Raw genomic sequence first — 19,465 nt, 5'->3', positions numbered from 1 at the left:
TGCATATTACATAATTTTATTTGCAAAATCTATTTGTAATAATGCATATCCAATCTTGAGACTCCAGCCATTTGACTTCATAATGCATTGTTTTAACAAAACTTTACAATAAACAATAAATGGGGTACCAAGACACTAGGCAGCCTCCCTAACCTACAACCCTAAACTGCCTCTGGTTTTCTGTGCCCTTTATCTGTCCTACCTTATAAATTCTCCTAAGGGCATAAAAATATCAAAAACTGAAAATAGTTATGAACTAGTCTAACAATCTTGAGGCTGTCGATACTCTATGCTTTTAAATAATTGCTATGGTTCACCTCAGAAACATCTGCATATACCCCTGTGTCTCTTTCGTTCATGGTGTGTAGTGAACTTTGATATTGCTGAGGAATAAAAGAACTCTCATCTGTCTCTCTACACACATATATATCTAACAATGCAAGTTATTGTTACATAAATGTAGGCTGTTGTCAATTTCAGCTCCCTGCCATATCAAAAGAACAAAGCAGGCAGGAAGAGCAGGAGGATGATCTGATATGCCTACGCTAATAACTAAGTCAGTGTCCTGAATTGGGGTTGGCAGCCCTCTATTGCAGGGATTGTTTTAAACACCATCAGTAGATGCAAACACACTGGCTGGTGACAGGAAGAACACATTTTAAACTGTCAACCTTTATGCTGTCCTTTGGAAGAATAGCAATTACATAACTCAGGGAGCTTTATTTTGCATTTGGAAAAAAAAAATATATATATAAAGCACTTTGCAAAGTGTTATGCAAGACTTCATTTTCTGAATTCTTTTCAGAAATTCATTACTTATTTTAACTGTCATCTTTTCTCCTTTTATTGCTCATTTACTAAGGACAGTATCAATATTAAGTCGTGCAGAACTTAAACTGCTTTATATTTTAATTATTAACAAATTCATTTATAGAGAGCATTGAGTACATGCTATTTCTTAATTATACTTACAGTCCAGTTTATAATTTTCCAAGGGCCATGAACTTTATTTCATCTATCTAGCGTTAAGATATAAAAAGACTTTGCTAATTTCAAATATTTTGTTAAAGTTTTCAGCTGTTTGTCTTAGAAAATGAGAGAGGAAAATTTTAGCCCAAAGTAATTTTATACTACCAAAAATTTATTTGGTCTTTCTTATTTAAAAATGTTTTATTAGCATTGCTTTCTTTAAGAAACATAAGAACATAAGAACATAATTAATTGAAAGATTTTGTATAGGTGGAGACTTTGGAAAATGGAGTAAGTGGCAAACTCACACTTATGCCCTAATTGGTCTTTTTTTAACCCCTCAATTTTCATCTTGTTTTGAAACAATTTTGAGAGAAAAAAAAAAACTTTAAAAATGCAGACTTAGTGCCAAGAGAAATACATTGTGAGTACCCTAAATAGTTAATGTATTTTCTAAATGAATGATTTAAAATAGCTATTAAAGGAAAGGAAATGAGCTTAGGTTTCTAGTAATGACTTCTCCTCTTCAGAATGAAATCTGTAAATCCCTGACTGCAATTCCAAATCCCTGAAGGACCAGCAGTTCTGGGACCAAAGCTCACTGGCTTTATGTCTAATAGCACCAGATAAGTAGCATGATTTTTATATATGTAATTTGAGAGAATATTCAGAATTTATAGTCCTAGAGACAATTTATGAATGAATTTCCTTTTGAAAAAACAGTATTCTAAAAATCAACTTTTCCACCCAAATTGTAAGCAGAATACATAGGAATATGAGAATCGTGGATACAGGCTCACAGAGACACGCATGTATGTATTTATATATGCATGCACACACATGCACAAAATGTAAGGGCCATTTTATTCATAAGAACATAATGATTCAGCCTGTGATTGTTAATAAAAATGCATTTCTAACCATCAAATTTGAGTCTATTATTCTAAGTTAATTGCATTTGCCCTAAAGAGACTTACAGCTGGCTGTCAGCCTGTTTGTGTCAGTTTCATTTCATTCATCAGTCAATCTTGTCTCCTCTTCTTTTCTACATCCCATATATTGATCAGATAGATTTGTAAGCATACCTCAACATCTTTCACAGCACTGAGAAAAAAGTAATCATCTTGATAATAGCATCAGATGCATTGGATTACCTCATTCGTTTGCATGTTACATTAATTGCTATTTCAGTAGCAAATAGAATACCCTTTTTGACAGCCCCATGAGACTGCCATTAAATATAATAAATGTAACTCACTCAAAGAGGCATTGAGAAAAAGTTAACCATGAACGAGTCTACACTGCAGTGGTTGGCAGCATCTGGGCTTCCCAGACTGGAACCAACAATATTCATCATGGTAAACATTAGTTCTTGACTGTAGTACATTCCAGAGGAAGGAAGCATCCTGTTAAAACTGGTCCTCAGAAAGAATGGACTATTATTAGGTGGCGAAGGGGATTAAAGTGATAAATGGGCACCTTGTTTCCATTTTAGCCAAAGAAAACCAGCAGGGCAAACAAAAGAGCCAGGAGGTTAGAGTAGGAAGATAGGGTGGTAAGTCTGAGAATTAGAATCTTCCTTCTGTGAGTCAAGTTGCAGAGGGGAGATAAAAGGCGTCACGGGGTGAGGAGATAATTAGCAGATCAGAAGCAAAGCAGTTAAAAGGTGACCTGTACCTCTTCTTTTACTCAGTCTAAGAAACTACAGACAATTATCACAGAGTTTTCTCCTGGGATGTGTGATACGGTTTTCATGCATCTCAGAAGACAGGAAGCCCTCTCAGCATCATCCCTTCATTGCTTCAGTTCAGTGCTGTCTATGGAAATTCCTGAATAGCCTTGTCTTTCAATCTGGCTTTAGGTCAGTGGTTTCCAGCTAGGGGTGAGTGTACACGCGTGCGCGCACACACACACACACACACACACACACACACATACACACACACAATGCTGCTGGCATTTAGCAGGTAGAGAAGGCTAGGGAAGCTACTCCCCAACCCATGACAAAAACTCTCCAGATCCAAATAACGACAATGGCCACCTTAAGAAAGCCTGCTTTATATGAGCGGCTGGAACACACCTACAGCTAAACCCATGCACTGTATCACGGGTCACCAGCATCTCAGTATGCAGGATTTAAACAACTCTGAGAAACAGCAGCACATAGCATCTTACTTTCTCCTGTTAAATAACACAATTCATTACCTAGACCCTGGGAACCGTTAAACCAAATACAGCCCCAATCTTGAAGGGAACAAAGAAAAATGAAAATTGAGGCCTGATAGGAGATATTTCAAAGACCTCCAAGACAAACCAGCTGAAAAATTCCCAATAAAAAGACTCAGCAAGAAAATTGTGTCACAGCCTCTAATCCTCAACAGACCTTTACAAGACGTTCATAAGCCAAAGACTGGAGTTTGCAGAAAACAAAGGACCCAGGAAATAATGTAGTCCAGGGAAAGATTATGGGTAAGAGGCAAGAGAAAGATAAAACAGATTCTTCAACTTACAGTTAGAACTCCTCAAAGAATAGCCAGAAATGTGTGGAAAACTCACAATAATTGTTATATCTTTGTGCTATTGGAAAATTACTATTTAGGTTAGGCCTGAGGCAATATTTTTCCAAATTTTCAAAAAAATTTTCTAATGGCTGATTTTTATCCACCTGACTAGACACCCTGTCACCCATCTCTTCCCTGGCACAGATGGGCAAGACATTTGCTATGTCAAATACTCCATATTTCCACAGCCACCCACCAGACAAAAATTAGATTACCAATGCTTGTGTAAACTTTCCAAGCTCTGACACAATAAGATTCCAGGAAATGTACATGCGCGGCTAAAAGCAGCATTATACATAATGCACTGTAATTCCAACAGACAAGTTGCTATCCTCGATAGATATACACATTTCCCATGCCAAACACATGAACGTCAATACATTTTTCTCAAGTTAAAATGGAAACCATTTAACAGATATAATGGGCACAATGAATTTCATTTTGCATTACTAATGCAGCGGAGAAGGAGGCAAGTTTTGGCAAGGATTGCACGGAGGCCAAGAAAAACAGGAAACAACTTAGAAGCTAGCATGCTTGTCTAAGCTCCCACCTCAAAGCATGGTCAGGGAGCCCGGCAGCACTGAGATTTCAAATTCCCCACAAAACAATTGAGCTGCAAAGGAGGGAAAAGGTGGAAAAAGGGACAAAATCACAGATACACTTTTGCAAAAAGATCAACAACATCACTGTTGTGTATTGTGTGTTGTTTCCAGACCATTTCTGAAGAGATTTGCACAATGATATTGATCCACTAGAGGCCAATTCCTTAGCATGTTGTCTAAAAGCAAGGAGGGATTTGGGTGTTCTGGGAACCTACAGCCCACCATCCTCTTCTTCACTGGAAACACATACCCCCAAAGCCTCTTTTCCCTCACTGTAACAAATACATCAAGAACAGCAATATGCATTGCTGGGCTGCAGCACTGCCAGGAAATCAACTCAAGTCCTCTACTGTCACTGAGCTTGGCCTCTGTGGCCATCCTTTTAATAATCCTGGAAATATCTTCCACTGTTATTCTCAGCCCTCAAAGACATGCATGATTTGTTAAGTATACATCTGGTGCACAGATCGGGAGGCTCATTTGCCTTTTACCAACTGAGATATTGCATTCAAAACCAAGTTCTCCCAGGAATAGTCTCATTGATCCTTTAGCTTTGACTGGTACCCATGATAATTCTTAATTCTATTTCCATAGTCAAAATAAGGAGTGATCCAAGTTGGAATCACTTTGATTCAGGTACATGGAACTAGACTTCTCTTAACTTCTGCTCTAGGACATTGTCTTAACACATTCTCTACCATCTCTTGTCCTTCAGTAGTCTCTGTTCTGTTACTGACACCTCCATAGATCCAGTCACATCCATGGATGCACACCCAACACTATTAGACATGCTCTTTTGCTCTCTCTCTCTTCCATCACCTAAATGGATGACATTTTGCTTACTGTATAGAAAATATTAGCCACAATCTCTGTTTTATGTTCAAGTTTCACTAACTAATGAATAGCTTCTTAATATAGCTTTATATATATGCATTTGTATTTGGGGTTTTTAGATTATTATGCATTTCTTTTTGGAGGATGTGCTGGAATTATCTTCTTCTACCATATTCAATATGACTCTGTAAAAACCATTATTTGCATTATCTAAAATAAAGCATCATAATAAAAACATTTTTAAGGCACAAAAAAGGATGGCGGGTTCAGTTACTACATATGGAAGAGCTGTGTTGGCATCTTCTACTAGGTTTAGATACTAAATTCTAGTTCTAAACATAGGTCTTTATGAAGTCTAGCATAAATATATAAAGGACAAAGATATTGAAATCAGAAGACCTTGTTTCTAAGCCCATCTCTATTACTTAGGAAATGTATGCACAAGAGAAAATTATCAGAGTCTCCTTTCTCCATCTATAAAATGGGCACAATTGTCCCAACACAAATGGATTTTACAAAGCTTCAAATGTACAATAACCACAACCAATAGGAACAGTGGGGACATGACTGATCTTCTGCTCCATCTGGTCCAAATCCTCCCTTCTATAACTTCTTGACTCTGAATTTAGGTAAGTCATGTAATACCACTAAACATCAGTTTCCAGTTCTAAAATGGAGATAATACTGATAACAACACTTTTAGGATTACTGTGAGATAAAAAGGTTAACAACTGGCACCCTGTAAATCACTATGTCATAACCTTAATCATTCCTTCCATAAGGCTTACACATGGGCATAATATTCCTTAGCGTTTGGCACCGAGATTATTAAAAAAGCATTTCAAACTATAAATGCATAGATAAACATGCTTAGAAAAATATCTACTGGACAAGCATGAAACATCCTCAATATGTTTACCATCAGTGGCAGTAAGAATTTGCCCATCTTTGATTTTATTCTTGCCTCTTAAAAATAAAAATAAATTTCTATATAATAAAGTGCTGAAAGTAGAAATATGACAATATGCAAGGATATTTCTCCATCAACTCTTCCAAACTCTCCCCACTTCCAGGAACTGATAGCATGCTTAGCTAATGTGTCATTAGTGGTGGTACCTCATATACAAGTTCAGAAGTCAGTACGACCAGGAATGCATCACAGTTTAGAGACCACATGACAGCCAACAGGCTGTAAAGTCTAAAAGAAGTGGTGCACATACAAAAAAATGAAGATATATTTGACTATGAAAGGTCAATATGAGTTAGTGAACTACTAACTTGGCTCATTTATCAAATGACAAGCCAACTTTTGTGAGAAATAGTGTTTTCAAACTGCCACTCTAGGATCCATAGCCTGTCACCAGACAGTCTACCTTATTAAAGTTTTCAGAATACCATTTAATATTTTAATTGTTAAATTACAGTCATGAGCCCTAGCATGTGAAAATAATTCTTACTTGTAGTTTGTTTCTCTGTGTGTGCTGAATAAACTTTTCAAAATGAGGGGCCTCGGAAGAGAACCATGTTTTAGCCAGATGAAAAATAAGCCAGATTGGGACCATAGTCAGCAATAGAAAGAGAAACAAATTAAGTACTTGTAATTGAAGCTTGAGGAATGAAAGAATTCACACTTTCTTAGAGCTATTATTTCAGACAGTCTGGTGTCAGAATGAAAATCCAACCAGTGCATCTGTTTATATTGCCAAGGATTTTCACAGTGAGAAGGGCTAGGAAACACATATTTTTTAATTAGGGTCCAAATTCCAAAGAACACCAAAAAATAGGATGTCAAAAATACATGTTCTTATGATTTTTTATTGTCCAATGTCTAAACAAAGACAAAAACCCCACGTTGCTTACTTGTCTTTCACAAACACAACTGAACGAATGAGAAAAAGTAATTCTTTTGCTTTGGCCACAGATTGTTTTTTGTTGTTGTTGTTGTTGTTATCCTGCTTCTGCCTCAGCTACTGCTTGTCTCTTTTCCTGGATGAAATAACATAGGAACAGCTGATTAAGGAGGGCTTCATTCACCAGAAAGGCTCCCTCACCAGGTCCTGAAACTCGACTCCCAACGGCCATAGTGACCAACTTACCCTTCAAAATATAGGTCCTTTTTTCAAAAAAATTGTGCTAACTGTGCTTATCTTGAGTGTCTAATGAGAGTTATCTTCCTTAAATCCATATGAATGCCTAGAACATTGTAGTACTCAAATGTATCATTCCCGTTTTTATACCATATCAGCAAAATTGGAGGTATTATCTGTCATCTCAAAAATGACTCATTTGTTCAGTGAAAGCAAAATGGGAAAAATATAAACAAAGTAAGTGTCTATACAATACTAAATTGATTTCACTGCCTCATTTATTGGAAAAATATTTATAGATTATTGACGATTTGCCAGACATTGAACTTGTTGGGAGACACTGAGTTGAAGAAGTAGAGTATATGTGACATATAATCATGTCTTAAGGTGAAGAGGTCTTTAATAAGGGGAGTGAAGAACATTGGGAGAACACTGGCCAGTAGGATAATGCCTTTTCCACTTTTGACTTGAGTCTTCAGAAATGATCAGCCTTCATACCTTTCATCTGACTAAGGGGAAAACTAAGATCTCAAAGAACTGAGCTTTATAATTACAGAAGAATTAGAGGACTAAAGTTTGTGTCCAATATATGTCTCATACTCTCTATAGTACAATATACTTCCTCAAGAAAACAATGAACCTCATGGTTGTGGTTTGAAAGTGATATGTCCCCCATAGTTTCCCATGTTTGAACACTTAGTCCCTGTTGATGGAGCTGTTTTGGGTGGATATGGAATCTTCAGGGGGTAGGGTCTCACTGGAGGAAATGGGTCAATAAGAATGGACCTTGAGGTTTTACAACCTAGTCCCACCTACTTTCCATTCACTCTTCTCTTCTTCCTGACTGAGGATGCCCAGTGACCAGCTGCCCTTAGCTCTTGTTGCCGTGTCTTCTCTACCGTGATGGACTGTGTCCCCCTGAACTGTAAGCCAAAATTAACATTTTCTCCCTAAGTTGCTTCCTGTCAGTTGTTTGGTTACAACAAGAAAAGTAGCTAACAAAACCCAGGCATTTTCCCCTGAAACACTAATGATCAAGACATAAACTCAAGACAGTTGACTAAGGTTGGGAATAACCTTTGAGAACAGGAAATCCAGTTTGTATTCAACGTACATGCATAACATCCTGGATAGGGTTGAGGAAGGAGTGAGGAGTCATACCTGGGTTCTAATTGTGCCCCCATATACTTAATAGCTACAGGACCCTGGGGCATCCTTCAAATCAAGACAAGGATATCTGTAAGACATGGGTAAGTTTCATGAGATGATAGACTCAGCAAGGACTCAACTTACCTGGGTCCCTGTGCTGTCTTTTCACTGAGGTAAACTAAACAGAACTGATGAAAGATGAAAAGCAGGTCGGTGTAAACCAAGTCTCAGCTTCCTTATCCCTTTCCGTGTGTTTTTTCCTGATAGTCAGACTCTAATTTTGCTTTTAAATTTTATTTTTCAGTTTGCTTTTGGCATATCTTCACAAAATTAAACATTTCTACTCTAGATATTTTAGGAGTTATAGAGCAAAACTAAATAATTAGATTCATAGTATTCAATCAGCACAAAAAAGAAACCGTAGAAAAAAAGACTCAGAAAAAAAATATTTAAATTAATTAAACTGCCTATATACTTCTGTCACTGACACTCAACAAGTTTAGACAAAGGAAAAATCTGTAAACTCATGTGTGATGATCCAGACACAGACAAGCTCCTACTTTAAACAAGAACAGTTAGACAGAAAGCACCAGCATCAGCAGATAGTCACTCAATTATTTTTCTTTTTTCTTTTTTGTAGGATTATATAGCTCCTTTGTAAACTCTCTTGTAGATCCTAGTGAATTCCTCCTCCCTTCTTTGTGTCAGCCTTCTGTGCTGACAGAGTGACACATTACTGTAAGGGGAGAACTCTATCTGTGGCCATGCCTACAAAAAGGCTTCATTAGCACCAGCATTCACATGATCACCCATGTGTGTGAGGCATAACACACTGAGGTGTATTTATAGTAGAGGTGCCTCTAACCTACATGCATAGATGTTTTAGACAACAAAAGATTATCTGCTAATTTTCTTAATACATGAAATCAGAGTCTAAAGCTTGTAAACCAGTAGGTTCAGCTCTGTGGAAGGAAATATTCACAGCATTTTTCCTCCAAGAATGGAGGAGAAAGAGGTCTAAACGATCAACTTAGCACAGCAGAGGATTTGCTACATCAGGTAGCATTTGAATTGGCTCCTAGAGAGTGATTGGAATTTTCACTTTCAAGAATAGGAAAGAATGACATGCACAGAGAGGCCAAGACAGAAAGTCTGAAATGTGCTTGGTACTGTGGTTGCAACATTACACATGAGAGGAAGTGCATGAACATGGCTCCAATTTTAGGCAGGACTCATCAATGACTCTCTGTCTACATAAAGTAGGGGATACCATACTATGGAAAACCATAGAAATGAGCAGTTCTGGGGTTGGAGAGATGGCTCAGCAGTTAAGAACACTGGCTGCTCTTGAAGAGAACAGGGTTCAATTCCCAACACCCACGTGGTGAGCAACAACCATCTGTAAATCCAGTTCCAGGGGAATCTGATGCTCTCTTCTGACCTCTGCAGGCATTGCATGACATGGGTGTACTTAGAAAAATGCAGGCGATACAGTCATACACATAAAATAAAAATAATAAATAATATATATTTTTATTGAATTTTTTTGTGTATTTCATACAGAACAGCTCAAACAATCTTAACCACCTTTATATCCCATCCCCACTGGCACCCTCCCATAGTCTGCCCCTCCCCCCACTGGAGTCCATATACTCAGTCATCTCTATTAAGGCCCACTGTGTTGTCAGTGAACCCAACCATTCCCCAGTGCAAGTCTGTCCACTAAGCCTATTCAGCCTATCTAGAGTCCCTTGTTTTAGGAAGATCAGCTCTTCTTCATCTAGCAGCAATCAGTTGCCAACATTCCTTCAGATAAGATTGAGGTCTGTGGTTCATTTTCCCAATTGTATGCTTGGTTACTGTCGTCTGCTTAAGTTTGCATAGGTCTTGTGCATGTTGACACCATTGCTGTGGGTTTGTAATTGAAGGGTCCCTGGAGCCTGTAATACTCTGATTTCCATATGGTCATGTACCTCCTCCTTGGCTCTTACAATCTTTCCACCCCCTCTTCCATGATGGTCCCTGAGCCTTGGGTGGGAGAAGTTTAATAAAGGGATCCTGTCCAAGGACCAGCATTCAACAGATGCTTGATCTCTACACTTTGGTTATTTGTGACCTTTTGTGTCCCTGGCCCTCCATTGCATGAGGAAGCTTCATTATTGAGAACTGAGAGATTCATTAGTGTCTTCTTCTTTATCCCTGTTCTATGTTCCATGAATCTTAGGTGTAGAGGTTGCATTGTAGATAGATCACTTAGGCCTGGGCAATTCATAGACAATGTCCATGTGTGACCAGTTGTGGTGCTTGGTAATAGTCTCTGACTGATGCAAAATGAGCTTATTTGATGAGTGGTGACTTGGATATTTGTCTATAATATAAGGATACATATTTTGCACATAGTAAGAAATCACATTAGTCTAGTGATATGACAGTCTTGGGGTTTTCTCTAACATCTATGGCCACTCCTGCCATGTTTATATTACCACACTTGAGTTTCCTCCCTTTGAGTAGGCATTTAGTCAAATTAGGTAGCTGTTGATTGCCCCCAAGATAAGAGTGCCACTACTGCACCAATGGAGTATGCCGTGCTGGCCACTGATATGGTTATTTGGTCTTGAAGCTGGTGTTGGACCATCAATTGATGTTTTTCCTTGGCACCTTCATAGCGCTCTCCAAAGTTATGAGAGCTAGCCTTCAGGGGAAGTGGTTGCAGGTCAGTTGCAGCTCTATTTCTCCAAATCCTGTTTCTGAAGTATGCTCTGTCTTCAGCAGCAGGGTCTTACCTTCAAGTTCTGGGAGGCCATCAAGGGCTGTGGCAATAGCCTTAGTAATTCTGGGAGTCTCTTGGCCCACCCTGGCCAACAACTCAAAGGAAGGTTTCTTCTGTCTGGCACTGTTTCTTGTTTAGCTTTTAGCTGTATACATGAACTCATGTAGCGATAATGTATGTATAATTTGTCAGTAGGTTGTTGGACTAATATGGTTCCCTGTGTTTTTTTTTAACTAGCTAGGCCTCTCCCCGCCCCCCTCTCTTTCTCTCTGTCTAACACTTCTGTCATGGTTTCCCCATTTAAAATGTCCCCATTTTCCCCATTTCTCCCTTGAAAATACCTGTCACCTATGATCTCACCTCTCTTGAGCTTTTTGTTTCCCTTTATCCCCAAGGTTCCTTATATAACCCTCCTTCCCCCCTCCCATTTAAAGAACCCAATTTTTATCCATTTCTCCCTTAGCTACACCTGTTTCCTACTGGTCTTCTCTCTCAGGTTCTTTCTTTTCCTTTACCTCCCTAGTTCATATATTCATACACATAACATAAAAATAATAAATAAAATACTTTAAAGAAATGAGTGGTTCTACAAGATTATGTAGATATAGATACAGATATAGATATAGAGAGAGTCATATCTATAAGATATAGGAGAAAATTTAGTTTCACACAAGTAAGTATAGCATGGCCACATTTACATCCAGTAAAAAAGATGTTTTCATTCATGTAAAGATCTGGAAAGGCATACCCAAAACTCATCCTACGAATCAAACACATCTTTCAAACAGAGCTTTGAGGCTGGAGAAGCGGCACTGAAGTAGAGACTGGGCCTTCGATCTCACTCTTCAGTGTGGCTTCAGATGCTACTAATTGTCACACAGAGAAAGGCACAGACAATGCATCTGCCTGCTGCCTGCTTAACAGAAAAAAAATCTTTATATAAATACAAGTTTTCTACTAAAGCAAAGGTCAAATGACTGGCAGGATAAGGACTTTGTATAATTATCATTTTTGTGAATGTAGCAGGCAGCTCATGCATTGAATTGTACATTAGGAAGAACGCTTTGCTTTTATCTTAGAGCCAACACATGAGCATGCATGTAGAGTTCTTTGAAGGACATTCCAACAGCTGAGTATCATTAACAAATACACAAGCGAATGGCATGAATGAAAGATAAGAATTAAGGCAAGATTATAGCTCATTTTTAGGTATAGGAAGTTTAACTCATCAAAGATATTTAGAGATATTCTTTTGGGAAGGATCTCATAAACATTACATTTAGGCCAGGAGATGACAAAAGCAAGAGGAATTCCAGCTTTTACTTTACAGCCAACACCATAGAGGTGACAGCTGAAGAGAGGGTGAAGTCAAATGGCCATGATGGAGTAACTGGGGTCAGTGAGTCAGACATCAGACAGGGCTGGAGCCAAAGAAAGCTGTGGAAAAGTGTGTCCATTAAGAGACCGAGAACAATACATTGCCCATTCACTCTCCACTAATACTTTTCAAGCATCCTGTGCCAAGTATTGTGTAGATCTGCAGGCAGAATCATGATAGCAAAAGAAAAAGGATGAAGGATGCTGGCAAATACCTTTGATCCCAGCACTTGGGAAGCAGAGGTGGGCAGATCTCTGTGAGTCTGAGGTCAGTGTGGTCTACACAGTGAGTTCCCAGACAACCATGGCTACACACAGTAAGACTCTGTATAAGAAAAGAAAAAGGAAGGAAAAGAAATAACATGGACAATTCTCATTGGAGTGGACGCCTTAAGGACTGAGCAAGCATTGAATTTGCAATGACATGCAAGTAACACATCAACCTTTAAAGCATTGCTTTCCTCTTCTATGAATTGTGATGGCTAATACTGCCAACTTGGCAGTTGATGTGAGAAGACCCATGCTAACTGTGGGCAGCAGCATTCCATGGGCTGATCTCCTGGACTGACTAAAGAGGAGGAAGTGAGCTGAGCACCAGCATCCATTGCTATCTGCTTCCTGACTATGTGCAATGCGACCAGCTGCCTCAAGCTCCTGCCAGCATGACTTCCCCTCCATAATGAAATGAATTTTAGAACTCTAATATAACAATAAAGCCTTTCCCCTTAAGTTGCTTTTGTGGTGTATTCTACCCCAGCAAGAAGAAAAATAACTAATATATGGATAAAGAAGGGAAGTTCAGTGAGGTGGTACTACTTATCCTAAGCCATGCAGCTGGGAAGCGTAAAGGACTATATTTGGGTGCCAACATGGCCTTGTTAAAGTGGCCACCTAGTCAAAGGCAGAGGTATCTAGAAGGACAGAAAGAACAGCATTCCATAGAGATAAGGATAGACATGGGTATCACTGATCATGTGTCATAGAAGATGAAAACTGGTAAAAAAAAAAATCACTGGTTTGGTGAACAGAGTGAGTGATTCATTCATTCACTCATTCATTTATCCATTCATTATTTGTTAAGCACCTAGTATATATTAGCAACAGAGCTTTGAAAGATCAATTTTATTTGCCTGGGGACAAAAGCCAATTGTGATGGCTTAATAACTAAGTAGATAATGAAATAGTATGTGCTAAGGACACCTGGGAGGGCTTTTATGAAGAAAAATTAGTTCAAGAAATATTTTTAGGCTCTGCATCTAGAGCAAGGAGGGAGTCAAGAGAGATACTGACTTCAGGTTCTTCGTAAGTAGCCTTAGGAAGGGTGATGGAAACATCTTGTGGTAGGTGAGAGATGGGGACTAAATCCTAGACAAAGTTTCACCTTTAAGGAGGACGCCCCTCTCCCCTGAAAGGAGCAGAAGGAAGTGTTTTGGGCTGCAGCATCTTTGCAGTGTGGTAATATATTAGGAAGCACTTACCTGTGAGAGTCCTGTGGGATCATGGCACTCAGCTCCAACACTGAATCATAGCACTCTTTCCATTTCTAGATCACGATGCCCAATCTGCATTCTTGACCAAATAAAACAGTAAACCTCAAGATTTATTTGGGGTGAAGATGCTTAAGGCAGGCTTTTAAAAGGAGCTTACAAGATTTGTTACTCCCCCAAACTATTTGGCCAAAGTGAAAGTCAGATACTAACTCCATCTTTTTTAGGATCTCAAATTTTCATGATCAATGATGACTTCAAATGAAACCTAAAAACAAATTTTATTTAGTTATTTTACTTTATGTGTATGAGTGTATTGCCTGCATATATGTAAGTGCACCTGTGTTGTGCAATGCCTACAGAGGTCAGAAGAGGGTATTGGATCCCCTGGAATTGGAGTGCTATGTGGGTGCTAGGAACTGAACCCAGATCCTCTGCAAGAATAACCAGTGCTCTTAACTGCTGAACCATCTCTCCAGCCCCCCAAATGGATTTTTTTTTTTTGGTCTATGTGTGTGAGGGGTGCTCTTCTTCTATGTGAATGTGTATGTGTTCCAGTGTGGGTGTAGTGGTCAGAGGACAACCTCAGGTACTGGTCCTCACTTTATGCTTTGTTTGAGACACTCTTGTTATTTGTCACTGTGTATACTAGCCTGGCTCAAATTCTGTCTCTGCCTCCCATCTTATAGTATGAGTTCTAAGATAAGCTTTACGTGGATTCTAGGGATACAAATTCAGGTCTTCATACATACGTAGAAAATATTTTTTTTTTAACATTTTGCAGGAAAGAATGAATTTCCCTAGGAAGACACCCTCCAAGCCAATAACAGGTGAGATTATAAGATAAACTGGTAGTCTTCAAGACATCATGTCTGTTGTTTAAGATTTAGATTTTGTTTTGTTTTTCTGTCAGGCTCTCAGATAAACAGACTGGTCTTGAACTCACTATGTAGCCAAGTATGATTTTGAACTTCTCCCTTGTCTCTATTTCCCAGGTACTGGAATTATAGGCCTGTATTCCCATGCACTGATTATGCAGTGTTCAGGGATGTGTACATGCTGGGCGAACACTCTACCTACTGAGCTAAATCCCCAGCCTCCTGACAGCACATCTTGATGTCCTAATATGACTTTCCTCTCTTCCTCCCTGGTAGGGAGTCTCAAGATCAATGCCTTTGGCTTAGCACCTCAGCAAGGTTCACAGTCACATGAGCAGTAGTGTGAATACAGTGGCAAGCAGCTTGTGGGCAGTAATCATGACAACAGGGGTAAAGACAAGACACTTGCTGAGATTTTATACCTTATAATAACAGTTGTAATAATAGCTATGTTGTACATCCAAAGCCCTTTAAAAGCATTAACATTTCACATGGTGCACATCCACCCAGAGTAGATCAATATTTATTCTTCCAAGTGTGTCGAGTATACAATTGGGGCACCTCGAGGTGAAAACATCACCCTGCCAGTTGTCACTGCGTTAGCCTCAGAACTTGGAAATCACATCTCCCAATTCATTATGTCACAATAATAAAGTGACCCTCAGCAGTTGAACATATTCATTAGTGGTGAGGCAGAAACAGGGTGGAGGGAGCAGACAATAATGCTCTTGGGAGTTACAGCATTAAATAGCCATCAAGAAAACATGCCTGTTGTCTGGAGTAGCAGCAATCCTAGAAGGAACAGTCACATGCACATGTGCACATAGATATGCACGTGCACACACAAGCATATGGGCATACTCATGCTCACACATGATACAGCAGTCCTGTCCCCTGTGTAAGAATTTATATTTGTGACTTCTGGCCCAAGTAATTTCATCATCATTAGTTAGAGTAAGCATGCAGGACTTTCTTTTAGCTCCTCTTGCTCTCCCTCTCTCATGTTGGGGTGTTTCATTGACAAATCAAGGTCACCTTAGTGAAAAATTAACCAGGCAAGGGTTGTGCAAGGTTCTTTGTTTGGGTCAGGAGCACCCAAACTAGCCAGGGAGCTCCGCAGCTCAGAAGAGTTATTCTTCCAAAGCAGTTAACAAGACAGTCACACCACTTGGAATTTGGCTCTTTTCTTCTGGCAGTTTGAAGAGCATGGCATGCACCTGTGGTGCCTGTGATACCGTTTAGGAGGGAGTTTGCTCCAAGCCTTCACTCTGGCTGGTATCTTGAGCTCTGGGATAGATCTTAGCTCAGAAAGAGAAGAGTTCTCATTTGCATTGACAGCTATGTCCCAGAGAGAGATGGCTTGGCTGCTTGCCTCCAAATCCACTGGGTGCACAAACAGCAGGATCAAGCATCCTGGTCTTGGGGGAGCATGTACTGCCCATGCTAAAGGAACAGTTAGTTACCTTGTTCTTGAACTGCTGCAGTGTGTTACTGCCATTCCCTCCAATTCTTGTTTCCTTCATTTAAGCCTCTTTTTGCTTGCCAATTGGAGCCTGTCAGGCAATATCATTTCTCCTGCATGTCACACATATTCAAATGTCTTTGTGTGTCTTCAGGACACTTAAATTGGTAACAACAGGACTGTTTTGTTAGGAAAGTATTTGTTGAAAATGTGGATCTTTGGTGAGAGCCCATACTCCAGAGCTACTGTGCTCATGGCTGCAAGGCTCACAAGAGGCTCACTATGGTGAATGAAATGTGATTGGGTTGGGATCTTTTACTCAAATTGAAGTTTGTATCTTCAGTAAAAAGGTAGGAGGGCATGCAACATATTCGAATTCATATTTGACCCTTGGTCTCTCCATGGAGCACTGACTCCTCCCAAACTCTGAGAAGATGAAGAGATAGGATAAACCATTCTAAAGAAAAATTGCCACTTAGAAGAGGTGTACACACAGAATCCCTAACTAATAAAGTATGGCTTACTGTTAGCACAGCTTTGACTTTTTGTAAGTGAAACTGGGTATTAAACAATAAACAACAACAACAACAAAAATAATAGCGTCTGTCAGCCAACTTGAAGAGCAATTTCTGACATTCAAACGTTCATCTGGCAAGGACTGGAGTAAGAGGGCAGCATGTATGCTTCATATACTACTTGTCTAAGATAGCCACAAGTTGGTACAGGTTTGGGGAACCATAAAATAGTTCTTGTGGTCAATGATATGGGTCTGATATCAGTCCACATATAACAGATTTTTATGAAAAGTATTTTATTGCTATTCTAAGATTGAAAAGGGTTCCCTCCATTATTGTACATACTGAAAAGAACCATATTGAATGCTGCTAAACTGTTTTCACTTTCTTCAAATCAATGAGATCTTTTTCATCCAACATAGTCCATAGCTTTTACTAATGGGACACGATGCACAGTCTACTGAATGACTTTTACATCTGACAGTATGGCTTCCAATCCTAACCTCATCAATTTAATTCTATCTTGCATAAATGTCATCTCTAGGAGGTCCAATTTCTTAACCATTTTAACAATTATAAAGCTGCAAAGGATACAGTGATAGAATCTACCACAGAGTATTCTTTCAATTTTAAAAAAAATCATAGCAGGGCACAGTGGTACATGCCTTTAATCCCAGCACTCAGGAGGCAGAGGCAGGTGTATCTCTGTGAGTTCAAGGCTAGCCTGGTCTACATAGCGAGTTCTAGGCCAGCCCCACTACAGGGAGACCTTGTCTCAAAAATACCAAAAAATAAAAATAAAAAATGTATGTGTAGAAGTGCTATGGCTGCATGTGTGTAAGCGCACCCATGTCATGCAGTACCTGCAGAAATAGAGAACATGATTATTAGCCACCATGTGGGTGCTGGGATTCAAACCTGAATCTTCTGTAAGAACAACCAATGTTCAACCATTGAGCCATCTCTCCAGCCCCACACAGAGTATTTCTTATGGGATAATTTAAATAATAAATACTCTATGCCTTGTACAAGTCTTAGAACTCAGTAAGTATTAAATACTTCATTCACTATAATTCTGTTATAAATACCCAAATATACTTTCTTGATTAATGCATATATATGAATGCATTTCAAATAAACAGATTAGCTGGAGTACCTGACAGTGGCTGTGATAAATAATGACCCTGAATTTCAGTGACCCACTTTAATAAAAACTAATTCATGACTATTGAAAGCTCAATGGAGTTTGAACCCTCAGGTGGCTAACACTTGGTGATTCAGAAATCCAGGGTTTTGATTCTTGTGGCTCTGACAGACCCAGGAGCCTCTTCAGTATTCTGTAGTATTCTCTGCCTTCTGTTGGCCATCAAATACAGAATGAAATGTAGGGAACCATGTGGCATGTTGTAAGGCCCAACATGGAGTGACATATATCATGCCTGCCTATATCCTTTTGGCCAATGATGTCTGTACATCCAGGTGTAGAGCAAGGAAGCCAAAACCTGTATGCCCAGAAAGGGAAAATCTCAGATAGACATACATGCAGCCAGTCTCTGCCCCTGGCTTGAATTTCTATGAGCTAAACTTCACATAATTATGAGCATTTTCCCTCACTACATTTGATACATTGGATATATCAATATACTCACTAAGGGTCTTTTCTGCATAGAATGTTCCTAATATATGTAGTGACATCATTTGTCTATTATATTATTAATAAACCTACCTTCTTAGAGGGTTTCTGAGTTAGCTCTTGGTTCAAAGTCCTAGGGAGACTTTCACTACAGAAGTTTCTCTGGGTGTTTACAGAGCACCCAACTACAGACATGACATTTATTGTCCAGAATTCCAAGTATCTCTTCACTAGATTCTGCTATTCACTGGAAGCTATTTGAAAACCGACTTTTACTTGTGTTTCTCCTTACATAGTATGGTGTCTGCTACATAGTAGATACTCAATACCACTGACCAAAGAATTTCAAGGTAAAAGCCAACTTGTGCATTCTAGAAGGTAGAAAAAAAGAAAAATCAATAAAAAATGTGTATGAGCAACAAAAATTTCATGAAGGAGATTCATGGCAGGCACATCCATTTCCCTTTGTAACAGTTGCTGCTCTTGCATTTTGATTGCTGTGTCTGTTTTTTATTTTGATTTTCAACATTTAGCATCGTACTTAAAAATTAAGCCATTTTAGGGGCTGGAAAGATGGCTCAATGGTTAAGAACACTGATTGTTCTTGCAGAAGACCCAGGTTTGAATCCCAGCACCCACATGGCAGCTAACAACTGTCTGTAACTCCAGTTCCAGGGGATCCGACAGCCTCTTCTGACCTCCATGGGCATTGCACGACATGGGTGCACTTACCTACATGCAGGCAATACACACATACACATCAAATAAAAATAATAAATAAAAAAAATTTGGGGGTCTTTTTGAGACAGGGTCTCTCTGTAGCCCCAGCTGTCCTGGAACTCAGTATGTAGACCAGGCTGGCCTTGAACTCACAGAGATCCGCCTGCCTCTGCCTCCCGAGTGCTGGGATTAAAGGTGTGCACTACCACTCCCGGCAATAAAATATTTTTTAAAAAATTAAGCCATTTTAAACTTACATCAGGTTTCAGTAACTAGCTTTTAGAAACATTTTTTATTCATTTATGTAATCTAAAAGACAAAAAAGGACAAAGACCTGTCAACAATTGTGCCAGGAATCCCTCCGTATAAACTTCGTGGTATTAAAAACAACTATCTAAAACTCTATGCATGAAGCATTATC

The 19,465-nt window shown here is 39.1% G+C and overlaps 1 protein-coding gene across 2 annotated transcripts in view; it reads left to right on the top strand.

Annotated features, from left to right (window-relative positions):
• Mdfic2 (MyoD family inhibitor domain containing 2) overlaps positions 1-19,465 on the top strand; it is a 129,990-nt gene that overhangs the window by 74,140 nt on the left and 36,385 nt on the right. The window contains exon 3 of one of the 2 annotated variants that reach the window (XM_029560618.1): positions 8,843-8,881. The exons of the other annotated variant lie outside the window; for it this stretch is intronic. Coding sequence (XP_029416478.1) covers positions 8,843-8,881 — 39 coding nt within the window. The remainder of the gene's footprint in view (positions 1-8,842; positions 8,882-19,465) is intronic. 2 annotated transcript variants of the gene reach the window in all.

This window comes from Nannospalax galili, unplaced genomic scaffold, assembly GCF_000622305.1.
Source record: "Nannospalax galili isolate Female #2095 unplaced genomic scaffold, S.galili_v1.0 scaffold1051, whole genome shotgun sequence".
In the NCBI taxonomy this organism is placed as follows: Eukaryota; Metazoa; Chordata; class Mammalia; order Rodentia; family Spalacidae; genus Nannospalax; species Nannospalax galili.
This window is presented reverse-complemented; position numbering and strand designations above follow the sequence as displayed.